The sequence below is a fragment of the Cydia strobilella genome, chromosome 12 (genome assembly GCF_947568885.1).
Source record: "Cydia strobilella chromosome 12, ilCydStro3.1, whole genome shotgun sequence".
Lineage (NCBI taxonomy): Eukaryota > Metazoa > Arthropoda > Insecta > Lepidoptera > Tortricidae > Cydia > Cydia strobilella.
The window spans coordinates 12,014,016-12,035,300 of NC_086052.1; the positions used below are offsets into that span (position 1 = coordinate 12,014,016).

The 21,285-nt window shown below is 36.4% G+C and overlaps 2 protein-coding genes across 2 annotated transcripts in view; both read left to right on the top strand.

Annotated features, from left to right (window-relative positions):
* Positions 1-5,445, top strand: LOC134746149 (density-regulated protein homolog). Its single transcript, XM_063680445.1, has 4 exons — positions 1-319; positions 446-616; positions 1,726-1,865; positions 4,760-5,445. The coding sequence occupies exons 1-4, from the start codon at positions 142-144 to the stop codon at positions 4,802-4,804; spliced, it is 534 nt and encodes a 177-aa protein (XP_063536515.1). The 5' UTR covers positions 1-141; the 3' UTR covers positions 4,805-5,445.
* An 853-nt stretch (positions 5,446-6,298) lies between these two features.
* LOC134746204 (serine/threonine-protein kinase unc-51) overlaps positions 6,299-21,285 on the top strand; it is a 54,422-nt gene continuing 39,435 nt past the window's right edge. Inside the window, exons 1-2 of the mRNA XM_063680530.1 lie at positions 6,299-6,716; positions 13,818-13,994. Coding sequence (XP_063536600.1) covers positions 6,591-6,716; positions 13,818-13,994 — 303 coding nt within the window. The 5' untranslated portion in view covers positions 6,299-6,590. The remainder of the gene's footprint in view (positions 6,717-13,817; positions 13,995-21,285) is intronic.

Here is a 21,285-nt window from a genome sequence, read left to right on the forward strand (position 1 = left end):
TCAAATACCTGTCAATGGAAGTGGGCAAGTAATGGTTCCTTTTACCGACCGACTGACCGACCGACAAAAATTACAAGTCTTTGCTGATTTAATATGTTAAATATCTTTATAGCTGATAACTGAAACCAAAATCTCGTAATTATGGCGGACAGAGATCTTTCTATGGGACCCCGTGAAGGAGTAACATACCCTGTTAGGGTGCAGTACTGTGGAAATTGTTCGATGCCGATAGAATACTGCGAGTACTACCCTGAATACGATAAATGCAAGCAGTGGTTAGAGAAAAACTTGCCAACCGAGTTTGAAAAAGTAAAGATAGGTAAGTTTGTCATAAGATATTACTTGAGTAAGGTTATGAATTCCTATTGTAATATGCAGATTTCGTCTTTCATGTCGTCTACGTCAGAAATATGTTTACCCTAGAATTTTTCGTTAAATATTTCAGATGAGGAAGAGAATGCTGGCGGCGAAGAGGAGAAAAAGAGGCAGAAGCGTGGTGGCAAGGGCATGCTAAAATCCAAAAAGAAGGAGGATGTGCCCAAGCTTGTGCAAGTCTCCCGTGCGCCGCGCGGCAAAAAGAAATCTGTCACTGTTGTATCAGGATTGAGCACCTTTGGTATGTCATTTGATTTTATTGATCTGGCAGTTTTTTTTTGTTTGCTTAATTTGTTCTTACTCTTTTTTATAGGTACTTAAACAACAACAAAAATAATTTTAAAATGCTAGCTGTGGGTTTTGAAAAAAAAAACTGATTAATGTCAGCAGAATCCTTAATAGCTTGTATATGGATTGAAGCATCATAATTTATAATTGTTGGCTTTACTTTCATTTTAATATTCCAAATACTAAAATATCAGTATGGTTACCCCAATTTGTCTAACCAATCTGTAATTTCAGTACAAATCCCAATTTTCTTTAATACCACATATGAATAGTATTTTTTTTTTTGGCATTTAAAAACAAAATTGAATTCTATATTTTAGTTTTTAGGGTTCCGTACCTCAAAAGTAAAAAACGGAACCCTTATAGGATCACTTGTGCATCTGTCTGTCTATCCATCTGTCACAGCCTATTTTCTCCGAAACTACTGGACCAATTGAGTTGAAATTTGGTACACATATATAAGTTTGTGACCCAAAGGCAGACATTTAACGTAAACAAATTAATTTTAAACACGGGGGCCACTTTTGGGGGGTAAATGTGAAAATTTAAAAAAAAAGTTTTTCAAACTATATCATGTTACATATCAAATGAAATAGCTCATTGTGAGAATCTCAAATATATATTTTTTTTAATTTTAGGATAAACAGTTTAGAAGCTATTCAAGAAAATAGGCAAAAAATTACCTTTATCTCCAAAACTGCCGGGTCTAAAATTTTGAAAACTCAAAATAATACAACAAACTAGATCTTTACCTATAGATTACAGGAAAACCTATTAGAAATGTGCAGTCAAGCGTGAGTCGGACTTAATTATTTAGTTTTTGATTCGACCCCCTATTTATTTATTTAATCTTTATTGCACAAAAGAAAATACAATCGTACAAAAGCCCTATGGGTTTTATAAAGACATTTCACTCCCGTTTCACATAAAAATACATTGTTTAAACTGTGTAATGTACGGAACCCTTGGAACGCGAGTCCGACTCGCACTTGGCCGGTTTTTTTAAGAAGTTAATTCTTTTGTAGTTCAGATTGTCATTTATGTGCATTTTTTAATTTATAGATATTGACTTGAAAGTGGCGGCTAAATTCTTCGGCACCAAGTTTGCCTGTGGATCATCAGTGACAGGAGATGATGAGATAGTCATACAGGGAGATGTTAAAGATGATCTCTTTGATATTATACCAGAGAAGTGGCCTGAGGTAAGCTATTTATTCACTTATTTAATATATCACCAGGCAAACTTAAAGATAATCAGTTTAACTAACTAACATAACTATTGTGTTAGTATATATGCACTTATGAGAGAAAGAAAATATATTTGATGCCAGGCGTAATGAAATATGTATTACTTTCTTTTTATTTGGCATTTCAAAGCCATGATAGTGCATTTTAGACTTATTCTTATTTAATGACACCATCTAGTGACCTCTCTGGGAAGGTAACAAAAAGTTAAAAATGGATGATGCCATTAAATAAGAATATGCCTAAAATGCTCTTACTTATTTCGGTACCTATGAAAGTGGTGAAGAAAACGTAACAATAGGTTTAACGTTATAAATAGGAGTAAGGTAACAGTATCCAAAATTCCAAATGCAAATAAACTAAAATTAGGCCAAGCAATAAGAAGGTATAGAAGGAAATGCTAGGAACACAATTTCTGACTTCGTAGCTTTGTTTGGACTAGTTAGGAGATGAACATATCAAAAGTCCCCGACCGTAACCCTGGTGCTGGGGGGGTGGGGGGTTTGAAGGTTCAATTTTTCGGTTTTTCGGTTATTTTTCGGAAACTATGCGTCTGAGTGACATGGCGACTTATACAAAATGAAAAGTGATTTAATTGGTTACAAGTTTAATTATGTCAAGATTTTTGATATCTTGTATAGTTTTTGAGATATCCGCTCTTGAAGGTTTATTTAGGGCTCTCATTTTTATCTTGATTATCTTCATCAGTGAAGCTGCTAGGCCGGGTTTGGTAACGTTTTCGTATAAATCGGGGGTGCTGAATTCATTAATGGTATCAACATTGACACCTTTCCGAGGTAAAAACATATAAACTTTAAACAAATAACTTTTTTTTAACTCCTCTACACGCTTAAACCGCTGAACCGATTTAGTTGAAATTTGGTAAATAGATATTTTAAGTCCCGAGACAGGATATTATATAGTTTATATCTCAAAAATCATACTTTGAAGATGTGAAATTGTCACGGGACTCAAACCATCTCTATACCAAACTTCAACGAAATCGGTTCAGCGGTTTAAGCGTAAAGAGGAATTAAAAAAAAAGCATTTTTTTAAATTTTGTTTTTACTTATGAATGGTGTCAATGTTGATACCATAAATGAATTCAGCACCCCCGATTTATACGAAAACGATACCAAACCTGGCCTAGCAGCTTCACTGATGTATTTATTTTAAACTTTATTGCACAATATAACAAATAAAGTACAAATGGCGGACTTAATGCCTAAAGGCATTCTCTACCAGTCAACCACCAGGCTAAACAGAAACAGTGATAGGTGCAGGCATTGAACAAAAAAAAGCAGAATAGGTAACTTAAAACAAAAAATATAGCGATAAATAATACACACTACCGAAAATAAACTTACATATGCATACTATACATACTATAATTAAATAAACTTACATATATATTACTTTATTTTATGTGCAAATAATACTATGCCTACGATGGACAACTAACCAGTGAGCTTGTCGAAATAATGCTTGCGTAACATGCGCTTAAACGAGAGCTTGGTTGGAGCCTGTCTGATGTTGAGTGGGAGATCATTCCAAAGCCGGATCGCGTGAAGGGTGAAGGAGTTAGAGACAAAACCGGTGCGATGAGAAGGAACAGTAAGCTTAAGACTACGGGACTCACGAAGGGTGCAACCTGATCGGGCGGTTATAAAATTAAATTTCGAACTAAGATAGCTGGGCGCATTCCGATCAAATAAAATAGAATATAGTGTGCACAGAATACGCAAGGACCTCCGTTTTCGAATAGGAAGCCAGTTAAGTCGGCGGCGATATGCAGATATGTGGTCATATTTACGGAGTCCGAAAATAAATCTGATGCTGTTATTAAGAAGCCGATCTAGTTAGCTCAGAGAGACTTCTGTGATATTCGTGTAACACACATCAGCATAGTCTACAATAGGTAATACAAGAGCTTGAACAAGGAGAACTTTAGTGCCAGTCGAAAGGAAATGTTTAAGCCGGTATAGGGCTCTTAGTGTGTTAGTGATGTAGATAATCAAGAGCCCTAAAGAAACCTTCAAGAGCGGATATCTCAAAAACTATACAAGATATCGAAAAACTTGACTTAATAAAACTTGTAACAAATTAAATCTCTTCATTTTGTATGAGTGGCCAAGTCGCTCAGACCCATAGTTTCCGAGATATAATCGAAAAACCGAAAAATGGAACCTTCAAACCCCCCTCTCCCCCCCAGCAACAGGGTTACGGCCGGGGACTTTTGATGTGTTCACCTCCTAACTAGTTCAAACAAAGCTACGAAGTCAAAAATTGTGTTCCAAGCATTTCCCTCTATAACTTTTTTTGGGCATTCATTTGCTGGCCTAAATATAAAAATAACATTTAGTGCCATCTACAACAATAACGATTCTCACAGTATTGTATGAGGGTTCATCAACCTTCTCTATAAATTTTTCTATTTTGTTAGGGTGGTATTACACCTGTCACCTGTCCAATATCTTTGTCCAATGTGTATTGCGTCTCACATTTTGCTTAATAGCCGGGTCCACACATAGCGAGCAATACGCGCGAGGCAATTTCCTCGCGCACAAAACGGCCAGTGTAGACGTGCCTCGGCCGAGGCGGCGCGCGCGAGGCACGTCTAAAATTGTCGATACAAGACGCGCGCCTCGGCCGAGGCACGTCTACACTGGCCGTTTAGTGCGCGAGGAAATTGCCTCGCGCGTATGCTCGCTATGTGTGGACCCGGCTATAGTATTCAGTAGATAGTACTACCGTCACGTCTCGGCCGAGGCGGCACTATGATGATACTGATGTCATAAGTCATAACACTGAATTTAGATATAATAAATGTTAATATCAGTTTTTTTTTCAGATCGATGAGGATAGTATTGAAGATTTAGGTGACCAGAAGAGATAGTCACAATTTTAGTCTAACAAGAATGGGAGATCTTTATTCCTCTGTCTGCATGAAACATTTGTGACAACATTTTGTATGTGTGATGTTTGTTACGTTACCTCTGTATTGTTGCACACTTCTTAGAAGTTAATTGTGAGACCTGGATCCCAGCATTTCTCGAACGATATTAGTCTAATGTTATTAGTCCTCAAACTGTCAAATCGTATGGGTTGTCATGACAACACACTAATAATATTAGACTAATATCGTGCAAGTAAATTTACAAGTTAGCATTTTGCCCTTTTTTCTAAGAAATGTAGTAGTTAAAAAAGAAGCAAACAGTGAACTTGTAGTCTTATAAAATGCCACCCGTTTCAATACTTTGAGTGAGTTTTGAGTTGAAAATGTCACTTACTAAACAAAATATGTGACGTTTTAAATCAAAAGGTACCACATTGTCGCTTGTTGATGAGGTTGATTTATCATTGAAGCTATATGGAAATAGCGCCTTACTGACAAGCGACAATAAGTACCCTTTTGGTTGAAAATGGCACATATATTGATTTAACAGTTTTCAAAAGTGGCTTGTACACAATGGCCAACAATGCAGAGGGTACATCATTTTGGCATAGGAACGAAGTGCTTTGATTCATCTTCTTTATTTATGAGCTGCCAATAAAATGAAAAAATAAATGTTTTGTATGATTTGATTTGTTTCCTTAGGTATGAGATAATCTGATGTTTTAAAATGTCTCAACGGATTGCTTCTGCTGTTTTAATCAAGTCTGGATTCTAAAATTTTAGGAAAGTAGATTTGCCTCATCAAATTGGTCTGATGAAATTAGGCCTCGACATGGTACGTGGTATTAGCGAAACTGGTTATAAATCCTCACTCATAAAATTCCAAAATCGCGATGTTAAAACCATTCAAACACCACAATATGACAGCATCTATTTGTCTTCTAGCAAGCATGTACAATTTATAAGATAGTGTGACTACCTTACTAAGGTAAGGAATCATTATGTATGACTAGCGTCCCGGCCCGGCTTCGCACGGGTTACCCCGGGTTAAACCTTCCTCCAGAATCACTATTAGTAGGTGAAAACCTAAAAAATCCGTTCAGTAGTTTTCGAGTTTATCGCGAACATACAGACAGAAGCGGCGGGGACTTTGTTTTATAAGATGTATCAGTACAGTATCAACCATGTATCAACTATCAGAAGAGATTACATTGTATAACAAAAAAAACATAAATACCGCCATCTAGTCTAGAAATAAAACATTTATTTTCTTACGTGACTTGACAGGGGGCGGTGGCTACACTTGAACTTTTATTTTAATTAAAATTTTAACAAATACTTTATTATAAGTAACATACAGAAACAACTAAAGTTGTAGTAAAGGTTAATATAAATAATCCATTGGAAATATCCAAACGTGCTCAAAGTGTGTCATTGATGATATTTAATTTTACTAAGCTGGCAATTCTTGAGCCCTTATTTTCATACAGCAACATTTTACACTACATCGCAAAATCAACACAAAATAAAATCACTTCTAAACATTTTGCGGGTTTGCGTTCATTGTGTGTTGTGTATTGCTACAGAAACAATGATGCGTAAGCGTGAGTGTATATAAAGTGCTATAAAGTATTAATCTAAACAATAGGAAGTGATTAGGAGGACATTATTATGCGTTGATCAGAATGTAGCACCTAATCAAGTTCCACAGTGCGAACCTAATTATTAAAAAAATATAGTATTGATCTTTTTTGTACAGGACTAAATAAATATAAACTGTTTAAAAATGTCTGTGGTTAAAGGAAAGTTAGTGAAAATGGAAGTAATTCAAGTAGGTGAATATGAATTCACCAAACAAGATATTATAGGACACGGAGCCTTCGCGATGGTTTACAAAGGAAGGAAGAGAAAGGTGTGTATGATCAATGTTGTTCTTCCACAGCGCTTACGGTGCCTCAAAATATCTTTGTGTGCATTTGCCATGCACAATAAATAGTTATTTTCGTTGTTAAAATGTTTAAGGTGCTCTAATGGGCTGCCTTTCGCAATATTGATTGGTTGTGAACCGTGGGTGGAAACAAAACGTCATGTGGGTTATTTGGCTCGGTTTTAAACGAATATCATGATGTCACGTCTAGTATGCGGTAAAAAAGTCAAATTTTATAAGATTATACCATTGGCTGATCTTTTTTATCTTGCTTGTTGTGAATATAATATATATATTGATATGGTGTTGAATCAGCTGTTTGTAAATAAATATTGACGTTTGTTTAAGAAAGGAGTCCTACTTACTAATCTAATAGCACTCTTCATACTATTTAATTTTCTGAAACAATTTATTTTATTATTATTATCTTTTATTCTTTTTTTTAAATATATTTATTTGTGTTTTATTGTTTACATAAGTAACTGGATTTATGTTTTATATTTCATCTCGATATTTATACAATCCTGCACTAACTACAAGTTTCTGTTTGACCCAATGGTTGACTGGTAGACAATGCCTTAAGGCATTAAGTCCGCCATTTGTACAATCTTAAATCATTCAAGAATGTTTAAATAAATATATTAATATTTTAAGGGCACTTTTAATTTTCAAAATAGGTAATTAAATATTTTACAGGTTATCTCTTAATATCCATTTATATATATTTAAAGAACAGTAATCCATTGTATTTTATAGCTTAGTATGATATTGTATCATAAGCCAGTTATTTCTTTACTTCCTGAATAGTTAAAATTAAATACCACATGTCTTGAGTAATGCCGAAACAACAATGATTTATAGCAGTTGGCAGGAATATATTTGGCATAGTCATATTTCAGGAAGCATGAGTTTTTCAGGATTTTAATTTTAGTATTTTTTTATCACTTAATTATGCCAAGAGAAAAAATAATTCAACAATGTAAAGTTGGATGAATTCCTATAATATGTGCATTTATTAGGAAATCCATGATTTATGACAAATTACTACTTACTACAGCTGATAATTGGCTTATGTAATATTGCCAGTGGCTAGCTTAGAAGGTAAATATAAACTTTATGTTACAATAAGTGTGTGACATCATCAAAATGAGCTACATTAGACTTCCACTGTGTGCTGTGTGAGGAGTGCAACATGCAAAAACCAGCCTGTGTGTGATGCAGCAGAAATAATCTATCATATTTTAGGTACCTTTGCATAATATTTTTGGTTATTTCTCAGAAACAGTTTCTAGCGATTCTGATTAAATTTACAATAAAGGGGCATATGAAAACGACAATTCTATCAAACTACGGTACATTTTAAAATGAATTGGTTCGTCTGAGTTTTAGCGGTAGACCGGTGCATATTAAAATGTAAAGTACTGATTCGATTTAATTTTCAAACCAGAGGCTAACGAGGGCGAAAAATCGATCCATCTAGGTTTTATTGTTGGTAAGATTCGCATTTGAGTGTTTTTAAATAAGAAATTCAATAATTATAAAATACATTAATTGGTGTGTGTGAAGTCCCCAATCCGCATTGTGCTAACGTGGCTGCCTATATTGCCACGTGCAGTGAATGGGACGTAAGTATATATGATCGCGATAATGATACAATCATTGTTTACCTACATGATATAAAAGTGTAATTTCATGAATGCCTGCAACAAAATAGCAGTATGATCGATTTTTTTCCGCTACTGTACATAAAGGACTCACACCATCATACAGTACAAAAAACGCAGAAAAAATTTAATAGCTTGTCATTGAACCCCTTTTATTTTTAATTTAATTAGATTTTTATTTGTAGTTGCTATACCCGTAATATCATTTACAATCTGTAAACTAGTGAATTTGCAACTATTACTGTTTATATTATAGAGCTTGCTAACAGATATAAAGCACCAAGAAATTATATTTCTTGAAGTATACACTACTGTTTGCTATACAGACATACAAACAGTGATGGCTTAAACAGTTTTTATTAGTAATCATTATCACATTATAATTTACCACATTTGTATGTAACACACACAGCCTTAGTCCTCATTTAAAAAGTTTACGTGTAAGTCAGGATGATCTATCTTTGCCCTTAATAGTGCAAAGGAGAGAAGTGACAAAGTTGCCATTATGGCCAGCTGCTCCCATTCCAGTTGTGTGAGCAGCTGTCTCTGCCAATTCTGTACACATGTTCAACTGTGACTTTAATTACCTACTATTATTTGTTGCCCATGGTAATACTGGGTTAATAAGTAATATTGATTGAGGTAAACATCAAAGTTGCTAACATCAAAAATGCATATCTTTTTAAACAGATTTCCCAAGAGGAATAAAGCACTACACCAAATAGTATAATTTAATTACATGTATATAGAAATACAATTGAATATTTTTGGACACATTCATATGTCCTGATATTATTTCAATGAATTGTGCAATTACTATTGTGTACACAAAAGTATTTAGGTACCACCAAAGAGGATATAATAAGATAGAGCGGTACTGTCATAGTAAATCTTGTAACCACTGTAAATTCACTGCCATCTATCGACATACTTTAAAACTAAAAATGAAGATTTATAAAAATACGTTAAAATGTATTTAAATATAGATAAATTATTTTTTTATTTGCATTAATTATTTTTATATGCTTTTGACCTGTGTTCTTTCACTGATATGCATTAAAATTATAAATAACAAACGAAACCGTCAGCGCCCTCTATACGAGAGTAGGCCGAAACTAGTGGCGCCATCTGATCGAGAATCAAATTTTCGTGATTTTCGAGGCACGTTTTTTCTTTAGACTGTATCCATCTATTACGGAGTTATATCTATCTTTGGTACCACTAAACAAAGAATTTATCCTAAAACCTAATATGTGTTATCTAATCAGTATCATCATAACATGTTTTGTTAAAATTGTAAGTTGTTTACCTTGTTCAATAGTGACTTGAAAGTTGCAGCCATGAGAACACAAACAAAGATTATAATTGTTATTCAGACAGTAATCTAACTGATTCTCATGTGGTATATAAGGTACATTGTTCTTCAGGCAGTAGTTTATATTCGCTTTAATGTCAATTTATTTATATTTCAGTGAGGTAATTACTTTTCACCACACCAGCTGGTAAATGCTCACTTAATTGTTCAAACCTGATAATAAAGTTGCATTTTATTCACCAAAATAAAAGCATGCATGTTGCATGTGAGGCAAAATAATTAAATCATGTTTTGAGTTGTTTTCTTATGTTTGCTGGTAGAATTGACTTTTAAATGATGATTGAATGATAAATATTTAATAACATTCATTCTGCATCGATTTGCTTTTATTTTGTTTGATATTTTATAGTTAGTTAGTATTTTCCTTGTGTTGGTGTGGTGTGGTGAAAAATGTTGTGTTTCACTCGGTGGCAAAATTTGTTTAACCCTCGTGCCTGAAACCCTCGCAACGCTCAAGATTCTTTCGCTTGCTTGGGTATCAATATTAGCACGAGAGGTTAAACAACAACTTTGCCCCCTTGTAAAACTAATAACTATTTACCACATCATTTAATTTGTTCATTGGCTCATTGTTTGTTTAGTATGGTAATCAAAGTAGGTAAATTTATGCACTAATTAAATAAAACTATGAAAACGGATTATATCGCGTATATTGAATTTATAATACATCCCGACGTTTCGAACCCTTTACAGCGTTCGTGGTCAACGGGTGACTGAGGAAAAATTACAAAGTGCAAAAATACCCACATACTAAAATAATGAACAATCATAGACTATAAACTTTAAGGCTGGTTGTACATGCAAAATCGGTTCATAAGGCTAGTTATACACTACAATTATTTTCAAGTAAAGATATATATATATACGCGATAAAAAACTACGCCGGCTCCAACCCTACACCACGGACCCGAGAAGATTTAATTCCCTCCTACAATTTAGGAGTTTGTGGGCCCGCACAATGCGACGATGGTCGGTCTGTTGAGCGTGGTCAGTGGGCTGCTTGTCGGGCTCGGGTGTCGCATTGTGCGGGCCCACAAAGCCGGACAATGCGACACGCACGACGGCCGGCCCCAAGGGCAAGCGGCACGTGCCGATGCCGACGTCGCCGACCCACAACCGCACATCCTTATCAACCAGCAGGTTGTGTTCAATACCTAATACATACTTATATCCACAACTTATAAATAAAATTTACAAGTAGGTATGGTAGCAGTACAGAAATTCCTCCAAAAAATGAATACTTACCACTTTGTTACAATCCGTTTTACAACGACTGCTACGTCTTTAGAGAATGTTTGCCAACATCATTATGTAAAAAACTTGATTTAAAGTGAAGTGAAGTAAAACGGATGACGATGCTAAAAAACTGCGGTCATTGCTATTTAAGTGTACTTACTAGGACCATTATCCGCATTGAGCGAATAGCCAGCACTTGGCTAAATTAGCGGTCAAGCAGTATGACGTCTGCCGAGACGTCAACCGTGCCTCCATGCCATAATCGCTGAATTGGCAAACGTTTACGTTGGCGAACGCAGATAATAAATGCTGAACACGGCACGCTGACCGTGACCGTGCAGGCGGCCCCCGCGCTCCGCTGTTCTATAAAAAAATCATATTTACTAACATGAACCGCTGTTTTAAAACTGCTGAAGTAACCACAAAATAGCGCTAGCGACCTTTATAGCTTAAACGAGACACCTTTTATTAGTCAATAGGAGGTAGTTATCTTTTCTTGCGGCCTAGAAGCAATCCTGCTTCACAGGGACGGGAGTGTCGAAATCGGGTCAAGCCGTAATCGCTGCACGAGCCTGCGGAATGTAGGGCGGGCTAATGTTAGCCCGTAGCCGGCGTGCGCGCACCACCGGCCCCTTCTGGATAACTGCGAGCTGATCCGAGTTTACTGAATCACTTCTCCAGATCAATTTAACCCACTAGATACAAATACTTTTATTGCAGTTCTCACTATGTATAACAAATATCTCAACAGTGGGGTAAAAAGACACAAAGGTCTTTTTACTATTAATAAGCGATCTCTTGCAAAAAATGTTTGCGTGGCGAGTATTCATTAACTCATTCAATTAATCACCAGTTTTGGACGACCCTAAACGAACGAAGATGAGGTACTAAACGGTTTAATTTTAATGAATTACTAACGGCTTAATTACACAAATAAAAATACCACACAGCACACACAGTAAAATGCGTAAATAAGCCGTCAGAGCTGTAGGGCGTGCCGATGCACAAAATCTCTTCGCGCAGCTTGTCTTATCAATTCGGTAATCATAATATTTTGGCGAGGATCTAAATGCTACAGGCCTGTTTAAATAAAGCATTGAGCATGAGTTTCTTACACAGAATGTCCGTTGGCATTCGCAGTAGTACCACGATTTGCATGACATCGTTCTACGCAATAAACAAGCCGAACGTTATTTCGCTACACTTCACAAGTACTTCCTATTCCCATTAGTTCTGCAAAACGAATACGTTTTGTCCGAATTTAAACTCTATTCCTTAAAGAAGTTCCAGTTCTACAGAACAAATGAGAAGGACCCCACTTCACCAGTCTATCTCGAGAGCGCGGCAAGACAAAGGAACTGACGATGACGAATAGTATTATAGTTATCACCTACCTATGTACCTATATTTCAGCACACAAAGTTCTGGAAAGTTAAATACAGTTATCTACGCTACGTATGTTTTGAGTTTCTATTGCACAACAGCATTTTTCTAATAGATGATGAGATTTTTTATTATATTCATGATGGCAACGTGGTTTTTATTTATTTATTCCGATTAAGTTTGACACATTGTAAAAAGAAACAAGGGTTCGACATTTTTTTGCATGAGATGGAAGATACAAGATACTTTTGGGCCCAATCCCAAGAGTTACGCAAAAAAGTCATTGCCATTTTAACGAATTTGACGTCGAAAGTTAGCTATTGATATATGTATATTTTTGTGATTCGGACGCATGCTCTGCTTGGCAGCGACATGGATTTGAACGTCGCTGCCTCACATCTAGCGTCTAAAATAATTTTTGCTGACATCAAGATACGTAACTTATGCGAATTCAAACAATTAGACCGATGACAAGCAGCTTTTAGTTACACCTGTTTCAATTTAAAACCTGATTGGTTGCGGAGTTAATTATGTTATCATTACTAAGTGCATCCATTAGATGCACATTTATGACGAGCCGAAGATGCAGACCTTGAGCCGCACACGCTATAGCCGCCCACCTGAGACGACCTTATGCAACGCTCTGTGCACTCGGGTTATCACTTTACAAAGACAACGTGCCTATCGCTATGCTACCTTATCCTACTAATTTCTAATCTTACCTTTTATGCAAAGCTGAATTCCGCCTCAATGAAGCGACATCGGGTATGTAAGACTGGATAAGTACAGTGTTTTCACAGTGTAAAAAGTCAGTGGACCGACGCCTTTGATGTTTGCGTAAATGCCAACACTGCACAAGAACACAGTAGGGTCTCGTATTGTAGCAAATTTTGTCTACTTTAAAAACGACTTGCTGAGACGGTCCTATCAAAAACTAGTCCTTTAGGGTTATAATCGCCCAAATATAAAAAAAAAACTGAAATTTTCGAGTTTATTTTTTATTTTTGGCAATACTTGCGTTCGGCGCTCGAGGTCTCAAACTTGGATTATTCATTGGGCCAACATCATAAACTAGTCTGCAAAAAATCAGAACTACCGGATTTGACGCAAATGAACCCCGTATGAACAGGCGACAAAGTTACTGTATATAGACTGTGGTGTTGTTCTCTTCGCCACAGAATAAGTAATAGTATTATCTCTTCGTGTAAGGAAAACAGAAGCATTGCATTTTGCACCTCGTATTCAGTGTACCTACTTATTTTGCTAACAATACACGAGGTCGGGAGAGAGAGTTACTCTCACTCACACGTAAAACACCAAAGAAACTTGATTAATACATACAGTCTATGTGAATAAGGTATTCTATTCAAAACTTATTTTGTTCAAGTTTACCAAGCAGCAATTGATGACGTTTTTTGTTTGTTTTAGAACCCATCGCAATCAGTGGCCGTAAAGGTGGTAACGAAGAAAGGAATTCAAAAGGCTTCAGAGATTCTCGTGAAGGAGATCAAAATCCTACGAGAGCTCACAGCACTGCACCATACAAACCTCGTGGCCATGCACGATTGCATGGACAGCCCCGCTTATGTGTATGTCGTCATGGAGGTAAGTTGTAGTCCTGTAATGAACGTTTTATCAATTGTAATTCTTTAAAAACGCCCGTCAATTTATCTAAACGCTAATTACAGTTTTCGTATCAAGATTGACTTAAATCTTAGGGAAATAGAAGCTGCATTAACCCACGCTACCGTTAAATAAGCCGTCAGAGCTGTAGGGCGTGCCGATGCAGAATGCAGTGACTGCAAGCAGTGCAAACCGTACAACTTAATCAATAGTTCTGTTTTGCTGTTGCTGATAATGGCAAGACAGTATGCAGACTTGAAACGCTAATCATAACGTAAAACGTTACACGTGAACATAACTATAAATTGTAGTAATATATAAAAACGGGTCTGGGTTTTTCTCGCAAGGTCTTTATGTTCCCTTTGTTATGGATTACTTCAAGTAATGATTTGTAGTGACCTCTGCGCAGGTGTCCCGTTGATTGTGTTTACAACGAACTACCAGAGTTTGTAAACTATACCCTGGGAAAGTGACTGTGAACAGAATCTTAAAAATAACTTCCGTTCTGTCTGACGAAGTCGAACCGTGGTTAATTCAAACATTACAATATCAGCAAACGCCTGTGTAATATTATTAAACGTTTAATATGTTTAACTTCTAAACTTGACTCGCTCAAAATTGATTTAGTAAGATTACCGAGTACCTACATCCTAATGTTCAGTCAGCGTTTACGATCAGAACCATTTCTTACAGATTGCCTAACTAAGTAATATGTAGACTATGTAGTACTTTAATAGCCTAGTCTTAAGTATATATCAGTGTGTTGCAATGTCTGTATAGGTGCAATGCGGACGTACAATAGAAACGTACAGATACTAAATTACCGTGTTACCCATAAATCAGCGATGCAAACTTAGGCGAGGATCGGTGATTGTACATTTATAACCCTGCAGAACATTGATTTAGTGCGGCCAGGCGCGCTACAACACATAATGCACCAGTAAATTTAATATCAGTAACAAACTAAGTATGCTCTCTAATTATATCTTGTATGCTTCGACCCTGCACGCTCTTGTCTAGTGGCCGTTAAATCAGGACTGTTGTGAATAACTGCCGCTATTATCATTTATTGTTATTGTTTACACTTGAATTAATATAAACAGTGACCCAGTTCTCCAGATGAACTACAGTTTATTATATAATTAATTAGCTTTACGCTTCGAACCTAATAGTGCATTCGGGAAATGGGTAGCGCTCGATTACATAAATTTACAATTTCAAATGGCTCTGAATACATTTTTTTAAATCGTAATCGTATAAAATTCATAAGTTACATTAACAATGCTGGTCTATACCTATTTCAATCAAAAAACATAAAAATAACGATTTCTGTTTCTATGTCAATGAGAGCCGAATTTCGTCCCACATTGCGGCCGGGGACTTTTTATATGTTCACCTCTCCTAACTAGTCCCAAGAAAGTTACGAAGTCAAAAATTGTGTTCCAAGCTCTACAACTTTTTTTGAGCATTCATTTCCTGGCCTAATACAAAAATCTGCCAAGTATGTAACATAAAAATCTAAAACGTCTCTTCAACTTTTGTAAACATTCGACTAAACTTTATTGAGTTTAGGAACTAAAACAGACTATACGATCATAATTGGCAAATTACGTCGCGGTCATATTTGTAAATATAATATTAAGCACAGAGCTCTCATTTTATCATCACCGCGACGTAATAATAGTCTTCCGCGTGTTCACAGCGCGTGTAGCGTATGCGGATCCGCAGCAAGGTCGCACGCCGATTGTGCGTGTGCGCCGGTGTGGTGCGGTGGCCCATCGCGTGGACACTTGATCCTTTTAATCGCAGATTTGCTCACTAAATGTAATGTACCTACCAGACAGACGTCACAGACGGGAAGCTTCCATGCGAACTGTGATTGCTTCTACTGCGCAGTTACTATGTTTAATGCTGTGCCTAATAGGTCAAGGGGACGACGACCGCACCAATAAACTTAAGCCGCTTAAACGTGGCTCCATTTCACGCGGTGTCTACTTCAAAATGTATACCATTATTCATTTAACCTTATGAATATTTCAATAGTTTGCATAACTACTATTTTAATTTCTTTGATTTGAATTTGAATCATCGCCTTCATAGGCATTTCTGTGGATATTTTGGATAATGCTATGTAAGTAAGTAGATAAGTAAAATAAATATTTTTTATTGCACCAATAATTATACATTTTACATAATGTAAAACTACAAAGGAATTTTAAAGAAAAATAGAACCAGGTAACAACAGGCGGTCTTATCGCTAAAAGGCGATCTCTTCCAGACAACCTGGAATAATATGTATATCAAGGTAAAGTTTTGCCTAACGATAAGAGAGCAGACTGCCCTTATCTCATCGACGGAACACAGCATATTGTAGACATATAATATGACGATAGTGATATGACACATGACACATCTGAATGTGTAAATGAAATCGAGGAGAATCTAGTCATACAACGTGGCCTACTAACCTCTATCATTTATTACTCCAAAACTTTCGGCCCCTATCGAGTACTTTCAGCTTTTTGTCATCATTATTACGGCAACAAATTACAATATAGCAACAATGTTTGTATGATCTTGTTACTAGCTGGTCACTCACTGGTCACTGGTCGGTCCGATATAGTCGCTTCAGTTACAAATACTTGACAATATCGTTCATATTTACTTAAATCTTATTGCATTATTTTATAGTCTGTTTCTTGGAAGTTGGAAATCGAACAATAATATTTAATCTTAGATCACTTACATCTTAAACAATAAAGTTATTATCAGCTTTTCCGTTCCGAGGCTTTTTCTAATGACTTTTGACAACTTAGACCTCAGTGATAAGCTGACCGCTGATTGTCCTAGAAGCGAAATGTTTCATTTCTTAGTCTGTTGTTTATTTATGAAACCAGAACAGATTTATATAGCGTGCCTGATCCTATTTTTAAACAACGGGTCGCAAAAACAAGTGATAGCTATAAGAGCAGGGGCACGGCAAGCCTAGATTAGTCAAGTAGTCATTGCACCCGAGATTTAATCGTCGAAAGTGCATTTCTAAATTCTACGTGCTTGTTGATAGGTTATATTATTAAAATAATAAAGCCATTGTCTATATATTGTGTCCGAACCCTACATCGGTGGAGCAATATTAGGTCGCGTCGCGGTGTCTGGTGCGTACCGCGACTCCACGTGGCCATAAATAATAATAATAATCTGCATGCGCAACTACTATATACGTAGTAATATAATGTTTATGCCAGGTAATTGCGCAACGACACCTACAAGCTGCCACGAGATTAAAGTATTGCGTCAATTTCTCTTACGTGCTTTCAAAACAAAAACAAGTCATTGTTTATTTGCTTTCCAATACATATCTACAAAACAACAGCTTCCTGATAATCAGCCCTTATCTTCGTCCTATTTGTTTTCAATATAACTATATATAATCTTTTTATTTATGCTATTTCAAATTCGATGATAAAAATTCTTGAGAACATGAAAGATCTTTATATAGACGCCTTCCTTAATACAGCTTTCCGCGCGAGACACGCACAAACTTCAGTTATATTTAGCTTTACTTTACCCGTTCGTGGTCGAATTCAATTATTTTTATTCGCTCAGGTCTAACGAGGTAGCACAACAACGAATTATATTAATAGCTCTCGCCAAGGGTAAGCACACGAACCCAAATTATACGACTGGTGCTAATGACGTTTTAGTTTTAGAAGTACGTAATTATAATGTGAATGTTTAGTTTTTGTACCGCGAAAAGAAGAGGCATAGCCAGGCCGGTGCCTCGCAAGTCGCAATAGGTACGGCGCACAAAGCCAACAAGTTCATTGGCACGAGTTGCTTTCGGGCGAGGAACGCGGGACAGTCGTCATGGCTTCTGTCGACCATGACTTTTTTTGTTAATGCTGTCAGTTTCGTCATGACTCTGTATAGCTCGTCAGATCTCGTCTAAATTGTTTTTAATTAAGAAGAACTTCAGTACCTACACAAAACAGTTTTTGCGCTTTACATCCAAATGTTCATGGAAGATTTTGTCACGATAATGTTTTGCAATAAAGTTCTTATCTATCTATCTATTTTTTCAAGAGTTATTAAACAAAGTTATTAAAGTATCTTGGACTGAAGCCCACGCGTTTCTATTTCTGTTAACATTTAAACCGCAAATGTCTATGACAAAGCTCTTCGATAGTCAGCCAATGATGAGGCGTGGTCGAATGATGCAAGCCCGAGCGCGACTGTCTCAGTCTTACCTCACGGTTTGGTTACTAGCACGTGTGCCCTGCCAATTACTGCGCTCAACTTTGACATTATATCCCTCTCGGACCAACGGAACGTATTTAAGGCATATTAACTAAATATCAGAGAACAATTTTATACCAATTGACCCAGTTTTTACAGCTACAGTTTTGTCCTTCTAAAAAATAATCTAAAAGATGTAGTCCAGTCACAGTGGAGAAAGGCAAGCAGGAAAGCGGACCCTGGCAAAGCGGGATAACGCTAGGTAGAAGATGTAGTCCAGTCACAAGTTATGTAAAATATGAGAAAAAAAGAAAATAATTCGGCTATTTAAATGTTAATTAGTAGTAAGCCAAAACATCCAACTCATGTAAACAAATCGAATTAGAAAACGGGGACATTACCGGGTTGTCATCTTCGTACTAGATAGCTTCATTTGCCAATGTTCTTTTGTGTATGCTTCATTATATTGATGTTCTATGAAAAATAATTGATTTGACCCGTTAGAAAACTTTCATACAATATAGAGCAATGAAATGGAATGTATATGGAACTATGGAAATTCCCACCCAACCTGTCTTCCTTTTGTTATTACGATTTTTTAACCTACCGGTTGTCACCCAATATTCGTATGTGATATGGTATGGTATATATGTCGCAGGCATTTTGTAAGAATCCGCCGTTTACAAACGGGCAAGGCAATTTGTAAGAAGTTATTATGTAAAATACCTTATTATGTCCTTAACGGCGCCGTTTGCATTTTGCCGCGGCATTTTGGTCGAATTAGTTCTTTAATTTACCACGCGTGCACATCAAAACTATGAAAAACGCTGGGGAGCCCATCTAATCTGGAGTTCGTCGGTTTGTTTCTTTTCAAGAAACATTTTCTTCACAAATTAACTAGACGGAGCCCCGCTTCGCAGGGCTCCCCTTTCTGGGCGATTTGCCCTTCGGGCATTTGAAACTAGGTTAAGTTTGTAGTAGTAGTAGTAGTAAATCACTTTATTGTACAAAACAAAAATTGATAACATGAAATTCATATAAATTTAGGTACAAAGGCGAGCTTATCCCTATAAGGGATTTCTTCCAGCTAACCTTAGAGTAAATGAGTGGAAAATTCGAATTAGATAGATAGACAAACTTACAGAACGTACAATAATATTTAAGAAGGAAAACTACAATATTAACGTCTACGAATAACTAAAATACATCAATTGCATTATGCAATAAAATAAATATGTACTAGCATACATAAATATATAGTACTAAATAAATATTAAATAAATATATATATATATATAATATATAAATAATATATATATATATTAGCACTCAACCAAATCACAGTTCGTGGGAAAGCCAAAGCTTTTTCAGATTAACTTTGAGTGATGCTACAGACCGGGACCGTTAGTTTGTTAGTTTGTTAGGTAGCTTCAGATTAAGCGCCTAACAAATTGCCTTAGGAAATTTGCAAACCGCTTCGCGTTTATGACGGCGCCGTTTGTAACCGGCGGATTCTCACAAAATGCCTGCGACTGCGACATAATATATACTATATTTATATTAGTAATGAAATTATTCGGCCTGTGTCGTCCGACACCATCAGCACACCATAGCACACAGCAGTCAGGTAGTGACCTCGTGGTCGTATTAATAAATATACACTTATACAGCGCGCTGTCGACTCGAGCGGTACATCTCACACGTGGCCGGGCCTTGGGGTCGCATCAGGTTCATATACATACATATTGTGGCTTCTGCCTGCTCCGATGTTGTATCGCAGCCATTTGAATGTAAAAGTAGGAAAAAATATTTTTTTACACGCAATCACAACTCTACCTTATTGTGTACTAGCTTTTGCCCGCGACTTCGTCTGCGTGGATTCTTCGTTTGGGTAGCTTATTTTTTTATCCAATCTGCTTTTTATCGATTCCCCATACAAATGTACACCTCCCCCCCCCCTTTTCGCCCCCTTAAAGGATGACTGCTGGGATAAAAACTACCCTATTATATGTCCTTCCCCGGGACTCAATCTCTACCTATACCAAATTTTAACTAAATCGGTTCAGCGGTTTAAGCGTGAAGAGGTAAACAGACAGACAAACAGACAGACACACTTTCGCATTTATAATATTATAGTATGGATTTGTCTTATCTGTCACAATCCTAACGCACAGCGAAAGCTACTTGATTCAAATTTTATTACAATTGCACGAATTGTAAGCTCGTTCCTAGTATTAAGTTGATCCTGAGATTCCTAACAATTGTCCTTAGTGGTAGATCACACAACACACCCATAGTTCGCCTGAGATTATCCCGCTAAGTAAATGCGGTTAACAAGGGCACACTTTTGTAATACTAGAAAATAATTTAAACTGCGAACGTTTAATAACTTGCAACCAGCCAACCACACATGCAAGATCTGCAATGAGGCGGCTTTTCGCGTAGACACAAAGCAAAGCGTTCACACTTCCACTCCATCATTCCATTCCATGATTATGTAAATTGAAAACGCTGCAGTACCTACTTTAGTTATGCATGTAACAGTACCGTGTCGGTTATCAGAATATTTAATCTCACTTTTCTCATAATGAAGTGCGTTGAGTCTCATTACTTTACATGTAAATAAATATTTATTCCGGAACTAATAAAATAGGTGTTCGTTTTAATAATTTTGTAGTCAATAGGTATACTTAAGTAGCTATTTTGTATGCTGTGTGCTGAGACAGAGATCTGAAACATAGTATTGTAAGATCCGTGACTATTTTTGATAATTTTGAAGTCCAATAATTTGATCTAGAATAGTTTGAACTTACAACCACTTTTCACATCTATGTACAGTAAGTGCACCAACATAAGTATGTAGTAAGTACCCACGTCGCCATACTAGCTCTATCGAAAAGTGGACACTTACCTATGTTAGGGCACCGACTGTACCTATACCTACGGTCAGTACGGTCTCTTGAAATGTACGACATTAATTATGAAAATTGTATATGTATAAGTAGGTATGCCTTGTTGTCCTATCCCATGATATTGC